The 22,000-nt window shown below is 54.0% G+C and overlaps 1 protein-coding gene across 2 annotated transcripts in view; it reads right to left on the bottom strand.

The window, feature by feature from the left end:
* The window catches only part of LOC144717151 (uncharacterized), a 38,117-nt gene extending 18,396 nt beyond the window's left edge, over nt 1-19,721 (bottom strand). For both annotated transcript variants that reach the window (XM_078592474.1, XM_078592475.1), the window contains exons 1-3: nt 19,326-19,721; nt 4,062-4,199; nt 656-1,210 (exon numbers count right to left, since the gene is read on the bottom strand). In XM_078592474.1, the coding sequence (XP_078448600.1) occupies nt 656-1,210; nt 4,062-4,191 (685 nt within the window). In that variant the 5' untranslated portion in view covers nt 4,192-4,199; nt 19,326-19,721. The remainder of the gene's footprint in view (nt 1-655; nt 1,211-4,061; nt 4,200-19,325) is intronic.
* Between the last annotated feature and the right edge of the window lie 2,279 nt (nt 19,722-22,000).

The following is a 22,000-nucleotide window of genomic DNA, read 5'->3' as shown; positions in this document are numbered from 1 at the left end:
GCTAAGCGGGCCTTACCCGGTGAAAAAAAAATGCTGCCCTCTGACTTTCCCCGTTGGTGTGGGAGAAATGGAATGATGATTGGGGGGGGAGAGGGGGGGGGAGAGGGGGGGGAGGGGTAGTTGGGTGTGCGGGTGGGGGGTCCGGAAGGATGGGGGCTCGGAAAATATTCTATGATAACAGAAACATGAAGTGGCGCTGGTGAGACGAGAGTGCGGAGGGGCAGGGGAAGAGGGGAGGCAGCCATGGGGAGGAGATGTAAGAGAGCGAGAGAGAGGATTGGAGATTGGAGGGGGAGAGAGTTGAGAGGGAGGCACATAGCGTCGAGTCGTAAGAGAGAGAGAGGAGAGTGGAGGGGATACAGGGGAGAGAGGGCTGTGGGTGGGGGAGGATAGAGGAAAGAGATGTAAGAGTGAGAGAGAGGGGGGGAAGGATGGATGGATGGAGAGGAAAGAGATGGAGGAGAGAAGGGAGCTAGAGAGAGAGAGGGGTGGATGGGAAGGATAAATGATGACCGTGAGAGGGAGTTTGTGATGTTAAAAGGGTAAAACAAGGTACATCGCAACGACTGATGATGATGATGACGACGACGATGATGGTGACGACATCGATGACGACAATTGCTCGTGGGGTGACGACGACGACCACACCGCTCACCATCGACCAGCAGCTCCACCACGTCCCTCTCGTCGTCCATGCCGGCCATCACCTCGCAGCGATACGTGCCACGATCGGAGTCGCGCAGGAGCGAGATTTCGAGCGAGGCGTCTCCGCTCGCCGCGTCTCCGCCACCGTGGGGCGCCAGGAACCGCGGCAGGGAGACGCGGCTCTCGAACCCGGGACCCGCGCGCGAGTGGAGGTTCTGCGACACGATCACGTCCGCCCAGTGTCCGTCGGCGCCCAACTTGCTCCACTTGACGCGCGGTCGCGAGTGCGTGCCGGCCGGCGTCGGTGGCACGGTGCCTCGGTCGACGTGGTCGTCCCCGTGGTGGTGGTGGTGGTGCTTGTGGTGGTGGTGCTTGTGGTGGTGGTGGTGGTGCTTGTGGTCACGGTCGGGAGGAGGGTGGCTCGCCGCCACCTCCTCCTCGTCGTCGTGGGGGTTGTGCGCGTAGCTGCAGGGGAGGGTCACCGTCCCCGCGAGGACGCCGCGCACCGGCGCTTGCCGGGCCGCGCGAACCTTCATGGCCTTCGGTGTGGGCACGTGGCCCGAGGCTGCAGGAGAAAGGGGGCGATGATGGTGAGACGAAGATGATGATGAGGATGATAATGATGATGGTGGGCGTCGTCATCAGAAGCGGGAGCAACGTCAGCAGAAGCAACAACCGTGGCAGTAGCAGAAGCAGCAACAATCATCATCACCATCAGCGGTAGAGGAATCATTCGCAGCAACTTTAACGTCAAAAGCATCATCGTCGTTATCATCATCAGTAACATGTTCGTGATGGTCTTAATAATCACCATCCATCCATCACCATCGTAGCACGTGTTAACACAGATCGTTGCGTTATCCACCTCGCCCTTCAGTCATCGTCAGCGTTCTCTGTTTACGAAGTAGAATTGAGTCAATTATAATAATGATGACGACTATCATCATTATCGTCATCGACTACGATGAAAACAAGTTGAATCGAGGTCGTGATGATGACGACCAATGACCATAATCATCGATGACAGAATGCGCGGATTACAAATGTATTGATGGCGATTATGATTATTGTAGTGATGATGATGATGGAGTGTATCACCAAGGCACAGAGACAGCGATTTCGATATCAACGAGACCCCCATTTTGTCTGGTCGATATCAAGATGATGATGAGAAAAAACAAGGACCTTAACGCCTGCACCATTGCCGGGAATGGTTACAGCCTATTCTTCTTCTACTTCTTCTCCTCATCAGCGATGTCTGCGTGACGATGGCCGATGAGCGAGCGATGTGCGCCCGGCCACCACGTGTTTGCAATAAGCCCCGCAAAGCCGACCGCTCTGCGTCCGTCACTCTCGTGGGTGGCGGCGGCTCGTGCGTGCGTGCGCGCGTGCCTCCCTCTGCTTCCCGGCAGCAACAATTAAATAAAAGCACCGCGACGTTTCCACGACGTTGCCAAGACGTTGCCACGCTCGCGTTGACGCACAACAACAACTCAGCGGAGCGCGAGCGGCGGTGCGGCGGTCAGCGCCGCGCTGCGCTACGAACCCGGCGACCCGGGTTAGATTCCCGCTCACGGCCAACACCGGTGACGATTATCTGAGCCGGTTCTGGGCCTCCCCTAGGTCGACTCAGCCTCAAATCAGCACCCGGTGCGATGTGTAAACATCGCCACTAGGGAGGCAAAGGCGGCCGGGCGTGGTGATGGCCACCCATCCCCTCGTGTGCCGTGCCGGCCTTCGTAGGTGCTCGCTAACAGCACTTGCCCCTACAGTCTGTTAAGGCTATACGGGGGGTCTTTGTCTTTGTATACGCTGCGCTGGACGCGTTCTGGATGCGTGGGGAGCGGTGGCGCGCGGCGGTCAGCGCAACAGAGCCCCGGCGAGCCGAATTCGATTCTCGCTCACGGCCAACATCGGCGACGAAGTCTTCGTGCAAGTCCGGGGCCTCCTCTAGGTGAAAAAACAAAGCAGTGGCTGGTGCGGTGTGTAGTGAGCATCAGAACCACCACACACCCGCGGTTGCCGCGCCTTCATTACGTTGCTACGAGCTAACAGCACTTGCCCCAACAGGCTACACGGGGGGGATCTTTGTCAATGTAGTTGTGTGCCCCTGCCCCCCCACTCCCCCCACCTACTCCCCCCACCCCCCAAATAATTTTCGCCGCTCGTTTGTGAGCACGCGCGTAATGCGCCAGCTGTTTCAACAACAGCAGCAGCAGCCCCGGAGCGCGGCGCGTGTCACGGGCGCGCGCGCGCATGCGTCTCATCTCATGCCAATGCGGCCGCGTCAGCTTGCCGCCGAGTAAAGCGATCCCGACCACGAGGCGGAGGTCCGTAGGAGTTTCGAGTAACAGCAGCAGCGGGACGAGGGGATGCCGCCGGTGTGAATGGGTTCTCAGCAGCAGCAGCAGCACCACCACCAGAACCACCAGCAGCACCACCACCACCAGCACCACCACGCTGGGCTTCCAATGCACAGAGGTCGCACAGCGCACCCATTCAAGTAGCCGACGCAGCCGCTTGCAAAGTGCTGGGGCAGGTTTCTTAAAATCCGCCCTCCTCCGCCTTCGTGTCTCACCCGCACTCATGACAACAAAGACAAAGATCCCCCATATAGCCTTCACAGGCTGGAGGGTCAAGCACTGTTAGCGAGCACCCCTTCCCCGCCCCGCTACAGCGACAGCTGCAACCAAACTTCTTAACAACAACAACAACAATCAGGATGATGATGATGAAGAAATAATAATTGCCAGAACGCTCCGGCGGCCGTTTACGCAATTTGCAAAACGCGGCGGCAGGCGGTGCGAGCGGTGACGTGGCACTGTGGTGATGACGTCACAGTCACTCCGCGTGACCAGTCTCGCTCGCGCCCAGGCACGCGCGCGCGCACGTGCGCACACGCCCCCCCCCTCACATCGCCCCCCCCCCCCCGTATGCGTGGACACGTGACGGCCGAGACAAAGACAAAGGTTTGCCTCTGCCGCACGATTGGTTGTAGACTTTTAAACGGGATGATGGGGCTCGATGGGGGGGAGGGGGGCTAGAACCATGATCGATTCGATGGACGTGTTGTTCGGTGCAGGGAATCGATTTTTTATCGACGTCATCGTAACATACTTGATGCTTGCCTCGTGTAGCCAATGGAGTGCCGTTAGCGAGCGCCTATTCTGCGTGGACAATCACCACGCCCGGCTTCTTTTGTCTTCCCGGCACTGATGTTTTACACACCGTGGCAGGTACAAATATAAAGAACCCCCCCCCCCCGTATAGCCTTAACGAACTTTGGGACAAGTGCTGTTAGCGAGCACCTAATGAAGGCACTAGGTACACACACACGCGCACACGCATACACACAACTCAATGCAACACGCGCTGCTGATGCACGTGCTTCCTCACGCGGATCGGGCGCATCTCACCCGCCGTGGCAGCGACGTTGAAGATTACCACGCCGACAGTGGCGACGGCCATGATGAGGGCGGCAGAGGAGCGGGGCCGGCCGCTCGCGCCGTGGGGAGAATGGAGAGGCTTCATCCTGGGACCCGCCATCCGAGAACCTGAATTGGAGCAAAAAAAGTACGAAAGAAGGCAAAGTTTCACTTCACGTTTACAGCTCTGGGTGGAAAATTCCACCTTACGTGGACGGGGACGAGTCTCTTTATAGGACAACCGCTTTTGAGTTTCCCGCAAAGTGGTACGAATTTTATCGACCCTACGAGGATGACGGTCTGGGTCCATCCCTAACCAGGATTCGACTTGTCAACATTCCGATTGCGTTATTTAAAAACCACGCGCTGCCATTTACATCCTTAGAATTGGGATTTCTTATTGAAAAAACGGCGACAAGACAGCTTTGCAATCAGGGCATGGTACCCGCGAGGGCACCGATCAGACACGGGAAACGTGGAGACCGACAAACGTTGAGCGAGACCTGAAATGTGCCCAAAGAAGCATGGAGATAGGCAGAGTGCTGGGAATGTCACCGTGAGACAGAGAGTGAGGTAGGAGGGTGCTTGGAATGTCACCGTGAGACAGAGAGAGTGAGGTGAGAGGGTGCTGGGAATGTCACCGTGAGACAGAGAGAGTGAGGTAGGAGGGTGCTGGGAATGTCACCGTGAGACAGAGAGAGTGAGGTGGGAGGGTGCTGGGAATGTCACCGTGAGACAGAGAGAGTGAGGTAGGAGGGTGCTGGGAATGTCACCGTGAGACAGAGAGAGTGAGGTGGGAGGGTGCTGGGAATGTCACCGTGAGACAGAGAGAGTGAGGTGGGAGGGTGCTGGGAATGTCACCGTGAGACAGAGAGAGTGAGGTGGGAGGGTGCTGGGAATGACACCGAGAGACAGAGAGAGTGAGGTGGGAGGGTGCTGGGAATGTCACCGAGAGACAGAGAGAGAGAGGTGGGAGGGTGCTGGGAATGTCACCGAGAGACAGAGAGAGTGAGGTGGGAGGGTGCTGGGAATGTCACCGAGAGACAGAGAGAGTGAGGTGGGAGGGTGCTGGGAATGTCACCGAGAGACAGAGAGAGTGAGGTGGGTGGGTGCTGGGAATGTCACCGAGAGACAGAGAGAGTGAGGTGGGAGGGTGCTGGGAATGTCACCGAGAGACAGAGAGAGTGAGGTGGGAGGGTGCTGGGAATGTCACCGAGAGACAGAGAGAGTGAGGTGGGTGGGTGCTGGGAATGTCACCGAGAGACAGAGAGAGTGAGGTGGGAGGGTGCTGGGAATGTCACCGAGAGACAGAGAGAGTGAGGTGGGAGGGTGCTGGGAATGTCACCGAGAGACAGAGAGAGTGAGGTGGGTGGGTGCTGGGAATGTCACCGAGAGACAGAGAGAGTGAGGTGGGAGGGTGCTGGGAATGTCACCGAGAGACAGAGAGAGTGAGGTGGGAGGGTGCTGGGAATGTCACAGTGCGACAGAGAGAGAGTGAGGTGGGTGGGTGCTGGGAATGTCACCGAGAGACAGAGAGAGTGAGGTAGGAGGGTGCTGGGAATGACACCGTGAGACAGAGAGAGTGAGGTGGGAGGGTGCTGGGAATGACACCGAGAGACAGAGAGAGTGAGGTAGGAGGGTGCTGGGAATGTCACCGAGAGACAGAGAGAGTGAGGTGGGAGGGTGCTGGGAATGTCACCGAGAGACAGAGAGAGTGAGGTAGGAGGGTGCTGGGAATGACACCGTGAGACAGAGAGAGAGTGAGGTGGGAGGGTGCTGGGAATGACACCGAGAGACAGAGAGAGTGAGGTGGGAGGGTGCTGGGAATGACACCGAGAGACAGAGAGAGTGAGGTGGGAGGGTGCTGGGAATGACACCGAGAGACAGAGAGAGAGAGGTGGGAGGGTGCTGGGAATGTCACCGAGAGACAGAGAGAGAGAGGTGGGAGGGTGCTGGGAATGTCACCGAGAGACAGAGAGAGTGAGGTGGGAGGGTGCTGGGAATGTCACCGTGAGACAGAGAGAGTGAGGTGGGAGGGTGCTGGGAATGTCACCGTGAGACAGAGAGAGTGAGGTGGGAGGGTGCTGGGAATGTCACAGTGAGACAGAGAGAGTGAGGTGGGAGGGTGCTGGGAATGTCACCGAGAGACAGAGAGAGTGAGGTGGGAGGGTGCTGGGAATGTCACCGAGAGACAGAGAGAGTGAGGTGGGAGGGTGCTGGGAATGTCACCGAGAGACAGAGAGAGTGAGGTGGGAGGGTGCTGGGAATGTCACCGTGAGACAGAGAGAGTGAGGTAGAAGGGTGCTGGGAATGTCACCGAGAGACAGAGAGAGAGGTGGGAGGGTGCTGGGAATGTCACCGAGAGACAGAGAGAGAGGTGGGAGGGTGCTGGGAATGTCACCGTGAGACAGAGAGAGTGAGGTAGGAGGGTGCTGGGAATGTCACCGTGAGACAGAGAGAGTGAGGTGGGAGGGTGCTGGGAATGTCACAGTGAGACAGAGAGAGTGAGGTGGGAGGGTGCTGGGAATGTCACCGAGAGACAGAGAGAGTGAGGTGGGAGGGTGCTGGGAATGTCACCGAGAGACAGAGAGAGTGAGGTGGGAGGGTGCTGGGAATGTCACCGAAAGACAGAGAGAGTGAGGTGGGAGGGTGCTGGGAATGTCACCGTGAGACAGAGAGAGTGAGGTAGAAGGGTGCTGGGAATGTCACCGAGAGACAGAGAGAGAGGTGGGAGGGTGCTGGGAATGTCACCGAGAGACAGAGAGAGAGGTGGGAGGGTGCTGGGAATGTCACCGTGAGACAGAGAGAGTGAGGTAGGAGGGTGCTGGGAATGTCACCGTGAGACAGAGAGAGTGAGGTAGAAGGGTGCTGGGAATGTCACCGAGAGACAGAGAGAGTGAGGTGGGAGGGTGCTGGGAATGTCACCGTGAGACAGAGAGAGTGAGGTAGAAGGGTGCTGGGAATGTCACCGAGAGACAGAGAGAGAGGTGGGAGGGTGCTGGGAATGTCACCGAGAGACAGAGAGAGAGGTGGGAGGGTGCTGGGAATGTCACCGTGAGACAGAGAGAGTGAGGTGGGAGGGTGCTGGGAATGTCACCGTGAGACAGAGAGAGTGAGGTGGGAGGGTGCTGGGAATGTCACCGTGAGACAGAGAGAGTGAGGTGGGAGGGTGCTGGGAATGACACCGAGAGACAGAGAGAGAGAGGTGAGGGGGTGCTGGGAATGACACCGAGAGACAGAGAGAGTGAGGTAGGAGGGTGCTGGGAATGTCACAGTGAGACAGAAAGTGAGGTAGGAGGGTGCTGGGAATGACACCGAGAGACAGAGAGTGAGGTAGGAGGGTGCTGGGAATGTCACCGAGAGACAGAGAGAGAGAGGTGGGAGGGTTCTGGGAATGTCACCGTGAGACAGAGAGAGAGTTGTGGGTGGGTGCTGGGAATGTCACCGAGAGACAGAGAGTGAGGTAGGAGGGTTCTGGGAATGTCACCGAGAGACAGAGAGAGAGGTAGGAGGGTGCTGGGAATGTCACCGAGAGACAGAGAGAGAGAGGTGGGAGGGTTCTGGGAATGTCACCGTGAGACAGAGAGAGAGAGGTGGGTGGGTGCTGGGAATGGCACGGTGAGACAGAGAGAGAGTTGTGGGTGGGTGCTGGGAATGTCACCGTGAGACAGACAGAGAGAGAGGTGGTTGGGTGGTGGGAACAAGACACACGCAGGTTAACTTTATTCAAACTGTTATTAAGAGTTAAGTGAGCTTGGGGGAAAAAAAACACGTTCCTGATGGCAGATTGAAGAGTCTGTTGCGTGCACGCACGCGTGTGCGTGCGTGTGTGGGTATTGGGAGCGGAGGTGCAGCGGTTAGCGCTACGCTTGCGCTAAGAACCCGGCGCCCGGAGTTCGATTGCCGCTCACGGCCAACAGCGGTGACGATTATCCGAACCGGTCCTGGGCCTCTCCTAGGTCGACTCAGCCTTAAATGAGAACCTGGCGTGGCGTGAAAATATCAGCGGTAGGGAGACAAAGGGTGGTCAGTCGTGGTACTGGCCACACCACTCCCCACCCCACCTCATCCCTTCCTGCACCGTAACGGGCTCAATAGATGCACGCTGACAGAATTTTTGCCATTTGGCTGCTCGTTGCACAGGATATGCGAGTCTCTGTGTGTGTGGTGTGTGTGTGTGAGTGAGTCTGTGCGTGCCCGCGCATGTGTTAGTGATATATGTGCGCGCATGTGTTTGGACAAATATGTGACCTTTATAACGAGGTAAGAGCCCATTTGAGACCACGAGACATGCAACGAGGTAGTTAGCGCCAACTCTGACTCGAGGCAAAACACGACGCTTGCTTATGCGCAAATAATTTTGTGTTCTTAAAAAAATATTTTTCTTCTTCCCCCCCAAAAATTAAAAAGTTGTGTTTCTCACCACTGCCAGGGTGGGGTGCGCGTGTGCGTGTTTGGGTGTGCGCGCGTGCCGTGCGTGTCGGGGAGCGGTGGCGCAGCGGTTGCGGCGCTGCGCTACGGACCAACCTGGCGACCCCGAGGTTCGAAGCCGGCTCACGGCCCCCAACACCCGTGACGATTATCTGAACGGGTTCCCCGGGGCGTTAAAACAAAGAGATACATTCCCTCTGTGTTGTGTTACAAACCAGTGGAATTTCCTTCGAGGACATTCGGGCCCGGCCAGGAGAACGAGGAAAGAAGAAGATCAGGAAGATCAGGAGGTTTAAGGCCACGCAGAATGAAACGCGCGCCCAGACGCAAGCTGCGTCGCGTTGTTCCGGAGGCTTAGGGGATCTGGCGGTAATTGCGCTGATGTAAACTTTGTACCCCCCCCCTCTTCCTGATCACTCCCCTCCTTCCTCCCCCCCCCACATCTGTGCCCAATGAACAAACCAACGGTGGCGGGAGCGGTCGGATAAGCGGATAGATTTCATCTCGGCCCCATTATTAAACAAAATTGCGCTTGTTTCCCGTCGCCCTCCGTCCGTGTCGCGTTTCAAGAGGAATGGTGACGGTCAGCCCAGACGCGGCCCTGGGAGAGGAGGAGGAGGAGGAGAGGAACGTCGGGGAGGGGAAAGGAGCGGGGAGGGGGGGTATCGCTATCGAGTGTGCAGGCGGTGCATCTGCACTGGGGAACAAGTGGGGGAAATTTGTCCTGTTAATCGTGAATTCCCTGTCCATACCAGCCACACTACCCCCACTTGCCACAAAGTTTAGCAGCGTGCATTGTTTATACCGCGGGGCGATGCGGTGGACAGCTGATGGCAGTGAATCACAATCCATTGTTGTATTTCACGATGCCCCACCGCCTATGGCTTCCCAGGCCCTTCACCAACCCGCACTGACCGTCGTGGTGAAGTATGGTCAGAAAACCCCCCACCCCTCCCACCACCTTCCACCATGACCCGCAGCAACGGCGTGGGGAGTCAACTTAGCCAACAGTGAGTTGGCAAGCGCGCTGCGCACGAACACGCGAACACACGCGCGTGAGTGTCGATAGAAAGAGGGCAAGGACGGGGGGGGGGGGATGACAGGGGGAGTGGGGGGGGTTAAGTTCCCCCCCCCACCCTAATACTTTACTTGCGGGCATTGAATGGAAGTCAAATTTGGCAATTATGCAAAAAATATAATTTGCGAGTAATTAACATAAAGGGCGCACGTGTTGGAGCCAATTTAGTTTTTGTTACAAAGAACAATTATAACCTTTAATAATTCATGATTTGGAGGTGACCGGGTGGCTCAGAGGTCGGAGCGCGGAGCTAGCACCGTTGAGATCCTGGGTTCGAATCCAAGTTCCAGCCGCTGCCTGTGGTGTAACCGGGTCATCCCGATGGTCACCAATGACTGCACACAAAACAATCATTCTTCTTGGTTCTTTCGGTTAAGTCACGTAGAAGGGAAATAATAAAATAATAAAAATAAAACATGATAAAATAATTCTCACGACGTTTCGGCAGCCGTCCTCAGGTCGGAAAGACACGCTGTCTTTCCGACAGACCTGTTCTTCACCTGAGGACGGCTGCTTGCATTGTGGCCGACACGTCGTGAGAATTATTTTATTATTATTATTATTATTTTTTATTTCCCTTCTACGTGACTTTACCGAAAGAACCAAGAAGATGAATCCCTGGAGTCACGAAAGCTTTAAATCGAAAAACAATAATGATCGTACATTTGGTTCTGCGACTAAGACGAACTTTGTAAAGTGCTGCCCCCTAGCATGTGGATCGGGGGTCACGTGGTGGGCTCTCGGATGTAGTTCCGTGGCCTCCGCAAGAGCCGTTCTTTTACGCGCGGCGTTGCACCTACACTTCCGTGAGAATTCCAAACGGATTGTTCGTCACGTGACGTCGATGGCACAGGTACAATAACGCCGGGGGGGGGGGGGTGACAACAAACAGCCTCAGCATGAATGGCTTTAATAACCTCAAAAAATAATAAAGTAATATGATAATTGTTTTTTTACCCTTCTATCTGGCAACAAAACTGACACCTTTTTTACAAGGAGTCATGTTTGCATAGACCACAATACCTGCAGTCGGAATGCAAACATAAAACATAACTCTGATAATGTATGCACTGTCCTTGAACCAATCAACTTCAAGGACAGTGCATACATTATTAGAGTTGTGTTTTTTGTTTGCATTATGACTGCAGGTATTGTGGTCTATGCAAACATGACTCCTTGTAAAAAAGGTGTCAGTTTTGTTGCCAGATAGAAGGGTAAAAAAACAATTATCATTTTTTAATGGCAAATGAGGTACCAATGGTGGAAAAAAGTAATACTTACTCAAATTGATATGGAGGCATTCGCCGTTGTCCTGTATCTCTCCCCGATGGTTGTACCGCGTGTGTGTTTGGCACGATGTCCGACGTTTCGTTCCATGTGCCGAACAACACGCGGTACAACCCCGACCACACTATCAGAGGTTATTATGAAAATAATTTATTTTGTAACATTTCAAATTGCCGGGTGGCGTTTTTGCCGTGTTTGATTGTTCAATTGTTTGCACGCTGGAAGTTGCTGCTCTCCTATCGCTGTGCTGGTCATTATTTAACGTCACGTCTGTCCTGAAAGTCAAACTCCCTGATATCAATCTGTAGGAATGTACAAATATATAGCAATATATAACTTTTAAAAGGCATAGGCCAATCATTTAAATCAGTGGCACTATAATAAAAAAAATTCGTAACATCGCGTAAGAATAAATGTGTATTTAATCCCGCCACCACCCGACACATCTAATTAGTGAGGTTTGTCGCCAAAACCAAAACGTGTCAATTAGTTACTAGTTCAGCGCACCGGTGTGTTGGAGACTAAACCCACAACATTCACAATTCGAGTACTCTGACGTTGCTCTGGTGAGTACAACAACGACCAGCTTCATCAGGCGACTGGCGATAATTGTGAAGACGTCTTCTTGTGGCCCTGCTTGCGACTGAGTCTCGAGACTCGGCGATGCACGCAGCTGCTAAACTAATTAATGAATTTCACCCGAGCCATCGGCACACAAGAAACGGCCAACTCCTAACAAGAGCTGTGAAATAGTCAGATCTCTCATTGTTCGTTACAGTCAACGCAAGTGGCCAATTCTAGAGATGGTCCCTAGGTCGAAACAACAGAGCTTATTGTTCGTTACATTCCACGCAAGTTGCCAATTGGAGATATAGTCCTGGGGTCGTAACAACAGTGCTCTCATTGTTCGCGTTTAGCCAACAACAAAAAAAATCCCTAGAAAACTAGACAGGAAAATTATTCCAATTTAGAGGCTTTGAATGCTGCGAGCTCTACGGGCAATTACGTATTATTTTAAAGGGGCCGCGTGGCACGTGCGTGGGAGCACTGGGAATTTGTGGTGAGCATAATAAGCATCCTTAGCGGAGGTACACTTGGTTCATAATCCGTGCGATCTGAGGCCGAATCCCGGCCAGAGCTCGTGCCAGTGTCGAATGTTATCTGAACCGATGCTGGGTAAACTCCCCCCCGCTCTCTCTCACCCCCGTCGCCCCACCCACCATCACCATACCACGCTGACCCCAAAGTATGCACGGTGAAATATGGTCAAGCAACCCTAAATGTATATTAGATCTATATTTTGTATTTTACCAGGTAAGGGCCCGTTGTTGCTACATGGCTCTTTTTCAGAAGCGACCTGGATATCACAAGTGATAGCTCAACGAAGTGGCGTATTGTCGTGTGGACATTAACAGCAAGCCAAATACTCTAAACGCGTGATGTTGATTCTAAATGGTGGAAGGGAAAAAACCGGGAGGGCCCGGAGAAAAATCCACGCGACCACGGGGAGAGAGAGAGACACGCTAACTTCAACTATACAGCAGTCGTCAGGGTCGAACCCATGAACTGCTGTATACTAGGCAAGGTCGGTAACATGACGATGTGGGGAAGCCTTCATCCAAGAGTGGATGAACACAGTGGCAGTGAATAGAAGTAACTGGGATGTGAGGTAGCTAGCAGATGGCAGTACAGCAAGTGGGTTCGTTCCGCTTTTCGTGCCTTTGTTTTACGTCTCACGAGTTTGTTTTCTCTGCGTGCTAACCACTGCGGCCAGCGTGGTAAAGTAGGCAACAAAAATAATAAACACCCTAGAGCGATGCGTTCTCGACAGTCTGGATGCTCCCTCTTTAGTCAGAGGTTCTTAACTTTTACTGCAGCCTTGCACCCCTTTGATTCTCAGTCGTTAAGAAAAATAATGTTAATAAATACGTAGCATTTGGTGCAACAAAGTAAGTTGCACTCACGTGTCCGTGCTTAATTTGTCTTTCGATGATTTACCTTCTAAAAAATATCTGGCCACGTCTCGCACCCCCAGTGGGTGCGTGCACCCCAGGTCAAGAACCACTGCTCTAAGTGGAGGCCCTCCCGCCAGCAGTGGTATGGGCACGCGCAATTGCAGGGCTGCGCCTTTAACCTTTTGACATTTTAGACCACCACTGCGCCACCGCGGCACCGTCGCCTGGCGTCGTGATGTGGACAGAGTGTGACCCCTCCCCTCCCTCCCAACATCCCTCACACCCCCCCCCCCCTCCCGTGCAGGGGTCATTAGGTCAACTCAATCGGGGTCCTGGAAATGCACGCAAATGTTGGCACAAGGCAAACATCGGCCTCGGGACAAAACGTGTGAGGATTTAGAGGCGCATTTCTCTGCCAGCGGTGGTGGTGGTGCTGGCCCACTGGATGCAGCAATTGTTTTTTGGGGGGGAGGGGAGGGTAGGCGGGCGGGGGTGGGGCCTCTTTCGATATCACACACTCGCAGTGAGTTGACAGAAGAGATGTAGACACGAGGCAGTGATGCATTGCGACGAGAGAAATGTAGGGAGTCTTGAGAAATGTGGACAAAAGCTCGCGATATGTGATTGAGACGAGCGAAAATAAATCACAGAGGAGATGGGGATTGCGAGAGAGAGAGCGATATTAAATTCCCTTGAGCTCCTTGGGGACCTTCGCGTGTACTTAGTTGTGATTGTTGCCCTTGGGGGGGGGACTGCTTGTCGATGTCTCTTCTGTCATCTCACAGGCCAGGCGGTGGCTCGCAATGCCAAGATTGCAAATTAAAATCCTGCTAGGGCATCGACTCAGCCAATCATCAATATGGGGGGGGTTAGGGGTCGATAAAGTTAGTACCACTTTGTTGCGGAATTTTCACCCGCTGGCTCAGCGCATGTAAAGAGACGAGCCTCGCTTCAATTGAAGCGAGAACTCACGTTGACGTCATGTCATCTCACTAGGAGTTTATACGTTTAAAGTGGGGGGAGAGGGGGGAGTGGGATTTTCCTTAGCCTCCTTCCCCCCCCCAATTGACCAGCAACCACCGCTGCTCAGTGGAGCCGCAAGCAAACCTCGCACTTTAACACGCGCGGCTGGCTTCGCGGGTCGGGGGAGAGATGGATGCAAGAGTCGAGATGAGGGGGTAATGGTGATGGGGGGGGGGTTGAGGAACGGTGGAGGGGGGGGGGGTCGAGAGAGGGGTGGGGGGAGTGGGGTGAGTGGGGGGGGGGGGTGATAATTACGGGAAGGGAACGCGTCACGACCGAGCTCGGTGACTGTGCCCTATCGAGTCAGCCAGATTGATGACGACACGGCAGCCCGGTGGCTGTCGGGGTGAGGATCCTGGCAGGGCGTGGGGGGAGAGGGGAGGAGGTGGGGAGGCTCCGCAAGGGGCGGGGAGGGGAGAGGAGGCAGGAGGCTGTGGAGCACTCAACGCGTCTGTCATGTTTCACGCCCCGCTCATTCCGTTAGATGGCCCGATTCGATTGAAACGTCGATTGAAATCCCCCGCAGCTCTGTGGCGAACGTAGCGGCCCTCTACTGGCGGACGGTCGAGACGCAGATGATTCTCGTTTTTTTGGTTTTCTACACTCCGATGAATGTAGCGGCTTCTCGTGGCTGGCGGATTGACGTCATAAAAACTCGTCACGTACGCACACGAGGCTGAAATAAATACAGGGACTCCTCCACTTACGAGCGAGTTAGGTTCCAGAGGTCTGTTCGTAAGTCGATGTGTTCCTGAGTCCAACTTTACTCCCGTCCATTCTAAAACGTGTTGTACGACGTGCACACTAAACACGAGGAATGGATTTAAAAGTTGCATAATCTTCTGTAGATATAGATGCCACAGGTTCTTCGTGTTCTGCAGATGTAGATTCCACCACCGCCGTCTATTGCACGGCGGTTGAGCTTTACGACTCTCGGTCCGAACAGGCAACTGGACATACGGACAGCTTTGTTCGTATCTCTGAAAGTTCGTAAGTCGAGTGTTCGTAAGTAGATGAGTCTCTGCACCGTACTTGTATGCGCGATTCGTTGCGCAAGCTGCCCCGTGCACGTGATGCGACGTGAGCTTTTATAATCGATACTAATCGATGAATCGACGCGTCTGTTAAGCCACAGTGGAGGGAGGGGGAGATAGAGCCAGGGTCGGAGAGGAGAAGGAGGATGAAGGGGGCACGAGAGGGATCCAAAGTTGGGGGTCGACACCAGGGGTCAGCAACCTGCAGCTCGGGAAACGCGTGTGGCTCTTCAAGGACCGCTGCGTGACGGTGATTTATTGAAGGAACGTCAGCGTCTCGTAATCGCCACGTGCGTTGCGCGGCTCTTGAAATATTTGAGTTTCGTGCGGAAAATTAAAAAAGAAGAAGCGAAAAAACATGGTTCTTCTTGTTACTTTGATTGCCGATTGCCTGGATTGGACGAGTATGCACGCGTTTTTAATATCCGACACAAACACCGACACGCGGCCGAGACCCCAGCCCTACCCCATGACCCCATACACCCCCTAATCCCCTTCCTCGTGTTGCGGTCAGGGCACAAGGCGGGTAGTAGAGGGGGGGGGGAGTGGGAGAGGTGCGGGTGAGTGCGTCTAACTATTCTTTGCTTTATTTCACCAGGTAAGGCCCACTGAGTTATGACGTTCTTCATTCAGAAGCGACCCTGGCGATCACAGATGAGAGCTCAGCGAGGCGGCTCACCGTGTGAGGCCATTCACAGCAGCACAACACAACTCTAAACCGGTGGTTCTTAACCTGGGGTTGCCAGATGCCTCTTCTGAGAACCAAGGGGGGGGGGGGTGAAGGCTGCAGTCAAGGTTAAGAACCACTGCTCGAAATGCGCGCTGATTTCAAATTGCGGAGGGAAGCGAGCGTTTTTTTATTACTCTTATTACGGAAAATTCGAGTTGATTTTTTGTTGACACAGGCGAGAAGGCGACGAGACTGGGATGGGGAAGTTTCACTTGCGACGAATGCACCGACGAACGCTCCATCCATGCACATCCTGGCGGTTTCGCTGAAATCCACACTGCGTCAACCACCTCATTGGACTGGATGAGGAACCTTTGCATTAATTTATGACGATCGTTAAGACAAAAACACTGCTGCTTTTCACAATTCCATACGAAATAATTTGCGAGAGTGACCTGGGGAGCATGGATCTGCCAGTAGGGGGCATTGATTGCTGCTGCTGCGGCTGTGTGTGTTCGTGAGGTCCCAATTTAGGAAAATTTGCGGGGAACTTTCGAACGTTGCCACATTTTGCGCCGTGGCGCCTGGCACCCAATGGCCTACTCTTGCGAATAACACCAGGGGGATATTTAAAAGTCCACCGATGAAAAAATAGGCGCAAAGTGCTACTGCGGTTAATACAACACCCGCAGCAGTATTAATCGGAGCGGCCGCTGGGTTGGAACCGCGGAATTCTGCAACGAGCAACGAACGTGCTCCCCCGCGCCTCCGATTAGCACGGTTGGCAACGTACGGTGCGAAAAAAGTTCAACATACTTACAATATGTGCAATATTAATAAAGATGATGTGATGATGATTTAATAATTCGATGATGATGAGATGATTCTTGATGCTTGAAAATTTTGATTTAACGATGAATCAATGATTATGACGATTCACTTCGCATGCGCGGGGACACGTGCTCAAACGATGTCCGCACCACGGCCTCTCAGTCAGGACGTGTCACGAACCTACTTGCTGTACTGCCTACTACAGACAACCAACTATTTGCCCAGCCGAGTGGGCATCATTATCATCATCACGATCAAACATGACCAATCCACTGCTGGATTAAAAAAGAAACACAATCTCCCCAAACATCTCGCCAACCTTCGCCAGCGCTCCAGCCATAGTAGTCTTAAATCCGTGCTTGATCCACCAACCCCAACCCATTCACTGAGACTCGTTCAATCACCAATGAATTGTGGCAACGTGCGTGCGAGTCTCGGTCAGCAGCGCTTACACACGTGGGCGGTAGAGTATTCATCATCATCATCATCAGCCATGGTCTATCTACTGCTGGGTTAAGGCCTCTCAAAGCCATCGCCAGTGGTTGTCGTAACGCCCTATGGACCCAGCGATCCGAGTTCTATTCCAGGCCACGGCGATGTGAACTGTTCCTGCCTAGGAGTTGCAGACTTCACAAACCCTCACCAAGGTGAAACACCCTCCGACGTATCCCCTCTCATATCAATCCACTCCCCTCCACGCGCTCTCCTACATATCCCCTCTCATTCCACTCCACTCCTCTTCACGCATTCTCCTACCTATCCCCTCTCATCTCACTCCACTCCCCTCCACGCACTCTCCTCCCTCTCCCTTCTCATCTCACTCCACTCCCCTCCACGCACTCTCCTTTGTCTCCCCTCTCATTCCACTCCACTCCTCTCCACGCACTCTCCTACCTATCCCCTCTCATCTCACTCCACTCCCCTCCACGCACTCTCCTCCCTCTCCCCTCTCATCTCACTCCAATCCCCTCCGCGTGCTCTCCGCTCCAGCAACCCAGGCTTTCTCTCGAAGCTCCCCCAAATCAGCCTTCACTCAACGAGTGGGGAGGTCGCTGCTTCTATTTTGCTGCACCCAATCGCCTGGAAGCTCCATCCCCCCCTCATCCCTCCCCCAGGCATCCGAGCTGTCAACTACCTGCCCCCCTTCCAAGTCCAAGCTCAAGAAATGCACGCTCATATCTATTGCCCATGCCTGACTGAGTGGATCTCCCTGTACGAGTGAACACATCTATCTGACCGCTGTGGTTTACTCAACGCATCCTGTGATAGGAGGGAGGCGGCGTGGGTGGGCGCAATTGCGCGCTCTACAAATCCTCGTTTCGTCCTGGTTTTAATTTCAAATTTTGAAATCGGAGCACCCCCGAGAAGAGCAAACAGGCGCACGGCTTCCTCGTTACGCGCGGATCGGGCCAACAAACACCGCCCAATTAACGTTTCCTTTGTTTCGTTCCGAAATTAAATTCGGGGGGGGGGGGGGGGTTCTTTGCTAGGAACGCGGTGGAATTTAATCTGCACATCTCATCGTGTGTAGTGTGTGTGTGTTTGTGTGCCTATATATAGAGCGAGAGATATACTGTGGGGAGACGGTGGCGCTGTGGTTGGCGTGACCGCGCTACGAACCCGGCCACGTGAGATTCGATCCGTGGCCTCGGATTCGCATCAACGGCAGCGAGTGGTATCTGGGCAGTCCTCGGAATCCCCCCCCCCTCTCTCTCTTTCGACCACATTCACCAATCCCCACACTGGCCGGCGTGGTGAAGTATGGTCAAACAGCCCCCACGACCGACGGAGCGTGGGGCGGCCTTCATCCAGCAGTGGAATTGGAAAATTGTTGAAAGTTACTATTAACATCGGGGTTTTCTACTGTAGATTATAGCAATACTAACTTCCTCATGATCGTATTTTATGGATCATAAGACAACCCCGGAGAGTTGGACGCACCCGAAAAGTGCATCCGGTGTCCAATACAGCGATCGCAATTTGATCGCACACGCACACATCTACCGGATTATAAAGACGTAACCGCAACTTCATACAGCATGAGAAACACACGTGTCACTGTCTGTCCGGCTGGCTGGCTGGCTGGCACGGCGCCACATCCGCAGGGATGGAGGCACCGATGGACGGGCACGGCCAAAGAACGCGCGAGCTGCAAGTTCGATTTGAATCACACGCGGAGAATGCGGCACGTGTGTACATTGTAGACGCATCACTACACACGCGTCTTCTTTCCTACTTGGCGCGAGATGTGGGTAGGGGGTGGTGGTGGTGGTGGGTGGGGGGGGGGTGATCTTATTGGGCCGCGTGAGATGTTCAACGCTGCGAAGCGGCAGGGCCTGGACGGAATCGAGAGGGCTGCATCCTGAGTGTGCTCCGCTCTCTCCAGATGTGAAGGGGCTTCTCCAAATTGCCCCGTGAAATCGCAATGAGACGCGCCTCTCGTTAGCGGCCGAGGGACCCCCCCCCGGGGGTGCCCTGCGGTCCGAGACACGCGCCACCTCCAACGCGAATGAGCAATCGTCGTCAATCGACGAGGCGCGTGGCCGTGGCAATGATTCATTGATGGGACAATCCGGTGGAGACGAACGGCTGTTTTGATTGACGCACGTGAAAGTTAGCACCGGTCGTTAATAGTATCGCTGTCCATCATCCTCCATTCATTCATCTATGGTCATTTGTCGCTAACATCATCATTACCACCACTGTCATCACGACCACTTTCACCATTGCCACCACCACAACGCCATCAATTATCACCACCACGACTTCACCAACATGCCAACACCCCCATCATCAGCAATCAAGCCAATGCCTCCTTTGCAATACTCTCATTTGAATGGGCTCTTTCTCACCTGGTTGAATAATGCACTGTTGCACATCGTCACAGATAATCATCAGCACCATCACCATCATAGCCGCACAGATGCACCCGACAGAGGCGCTCACCTGGGTCACGCGAGAAGCAGAGAGGGGCAGACGCAGGGCTGGTGCAGGGGACGCGCGCGCTGGACTTAAACAAAAAAATGAGAAATTTCAATTATTGAATTCTACCGATTTTTTTTTGCCGGGTTATGTTCGGGCGTTCTCGAGCCCTGGTCGTGGACGCGTGCGCGCGCGTGCCGTGCCGTGCCAGTCCACCTTCCCACGTGGATCCTTCCTCGTGTCTCTCCCTCCTCTTGTCTCCCTCGTTCTCTTTGTCTTCTCCGCGTCTCTCTATCTCTCTCTCGTCGGGCGATGTTCGTCGGTTCTCAGCGCGCTCGCGCTCACAACTGGAGGTCTCCACTCTGGCCTCTCTCTCTCTCTGTCTCTCCTGGCGGGGGACTGGCAGGGCTAGTGCACTGGCCACGCTCCTACAGGCGAGCCGCCTCTTATTCATGGGAGGTCACGGCAATTTGTGGGCGGAGGGGCTTGAGAGAGAGGGGGGGAGAGAGGGGGTTGGAAGAGTGGTGGGTGGGTGGGTGGGAGATGGGGCGTGTGTTGGATTGCTCGCTAAACTCACTCGTTCCACTGGTGGCTTGAGAGGGGGGAGGCGGGGGGGCGAGAGAGGTGGGGGTGTTAAGAATAAGGGTGAGGAGGGGAGCAGAATGAGTGAGGCAGAGGGAGGTGGGTGGGTGAGTGGTTGGGTAGGTGGGTGGTTGCGAGGTGGGGGAGTGTTGGGTGTGGTTGGGTGAGACGCGGGGGGCGGGGGGGGAGGGAGACTTTTGAGATTTAATGTTGCTTGCAAAAAATAAGTGACTAGTTTTTTTTTAAAATAAATCAATGGCGTCAGACGAACATAAAGTAACGCAAATTGACAACGTAAGGGACAGGCGGCAGGGAGAGCGAGCGAGCGAGCCGACAAGGGAAATCTCACACGGAGACGGAGCGATGGATTCGGCTGCAGTGCGGAATGCAACAGCATTTGGGTGCTTCGCAGGAGCGTGGGGAGGCCTTCATCCAGCAGTGGATTGATCCCCGGCTGATGATTGCTTGGGTAAAGGTTTGGTGTTTGACATCTCGACAACTGTTTTATTGCCAGAAAAGGTAAACCCCGATTCTTATTTTTTTCATACCCCGGCTGATGATTCATCATCATGGTTCGGCGCCTCCGATTGGCGCCGTTGGGCTACGTACGGTGCGAAAAAAGTTCAGAATGCATGCATCGTTAGCCAACATCAGTCCACCGCTGGATCAAAGCATCCACGAGCCGTATCCATAGCGCGATATTATGGGCGATACTAGTTATTGCTGTTCCATAACTCCTCAGCAAAACAACCTTTACTTTTTGGTTCTTTCGGTAAAGTAACGTCGGTAGAAAAAATAATAGATCACGACGTTTCGATCGCAACACAAGCAATCGTCATCAGGTGATGACGATGACGATCTGATGACGATTGCTTGTGTTGCGATCGAAACGTCGTGATCTGTTATTTTTTCGACCTACGTGACTTTTACCGAAGGAACCAAAGAGTATGGATTCCTGCAGTCACGAAAGCTTAAAATGAATACGATCTTTATTGAAGCCTATCGGCCTTCGCTTATGTTAACCGGGAACATTTGATTAAGCGCAATAACTCTGGCATCGGCTTCGCCTTCCCAGGCCTCATCAGCAGAGCGAGCCGTGCAAAATACACAGAGGGCTCCTTGTTCCAGACGTCATTACCAGTGCCCTCTCGTTGCCACTGTGGGCAGCTATCAGCTGCTGCAAGTGCCGTTTCATAGGAAGCCAACAAGCCAACATACACCAATACTGAACTCACCACGCAGCTCACCATCACCGATACTAGACTCATCACACAGCTCACCAACTCTATAGCCCAACTCACCACGGAACCCTCCAGCACCAATGCCTAAGCCTGCGTGGTTCTTTCACCCCCCCCACGCCCCTTCCCTTTGCCAAAGATTGCCAGCGAAATATTATCATTGGCAACGGATCTCGAAACCAGGAATATAATATTTTAAAAGCGTTTAACGCTATTCTGGCCTACCAGCGGGATTGGCGAATGCCTGTAGGGATATGTGTGTGTGTTTTTTTTACACACGGGTCTAAGCTTGCTCACTTAATGGACTGGTTTGTTTTTTCTTCTTGTTGTACGTGATATATCCCGACCCGTGGATATTCCGTCTCTCCGCATTGTACCCGATCCCGTTAAGATCTCAGAAGGCTCAGCGCGGTGTGTGGGGGGGGGGGTGTTTGAGCCTGTACGAAACATGGGCCAATTACCACGCACAGGAGGCGTTGCAGGCTGACGGGGAGCGACGCAGTGGTGGGCATTAGAGGAAGGAGCATCAAAACAATCCACCGTTGTGCAGTACTTCTATGCTCCCACGGCTGTGTTACCTCCCCCCCCACCGTCTTCCTTCAGCAACCCCCGGCACTGCGCGGATCGGCGCGGCTTCGTCTGTCCAAATGAAGCTTCCCACCGTAGCGTGCCGCACGGCGCGGGGAATGCCGTCACCTCCACCCCCACCCCCGGCAGTGCGTTCGCCGAGGGAGCTGTGCGCGCGTGTACACGTGTCCTCTAGGCACGTGCACACGGTGACTAGTCGCGTGTACATGTGACCTCTAGGCCGAGCGAGCGTAGGCGCAACGCGTTGCTTCGTTGTCGAATGAATTATTTCAGAAACCTTCCATTGTAACA

This window comes from Lampetra planeri, chromosome 3 (assembly GCF_965212315.1).
Source record: "Lampetra planeri chromosome 3, kcLamPlan1.2.h2, whole genome shotgun sequence".
NCBI lineage: Eukaryota > Metazoa > Chordata > Hyperoartia > Petromyzontiformes > Petromyzontidae > Lampetra > Lampetra planeri.
Note: the sequence above shows the minus strand (reverse complement) of the source record. Positions and strands in the feature narration are given on the sequence as shown.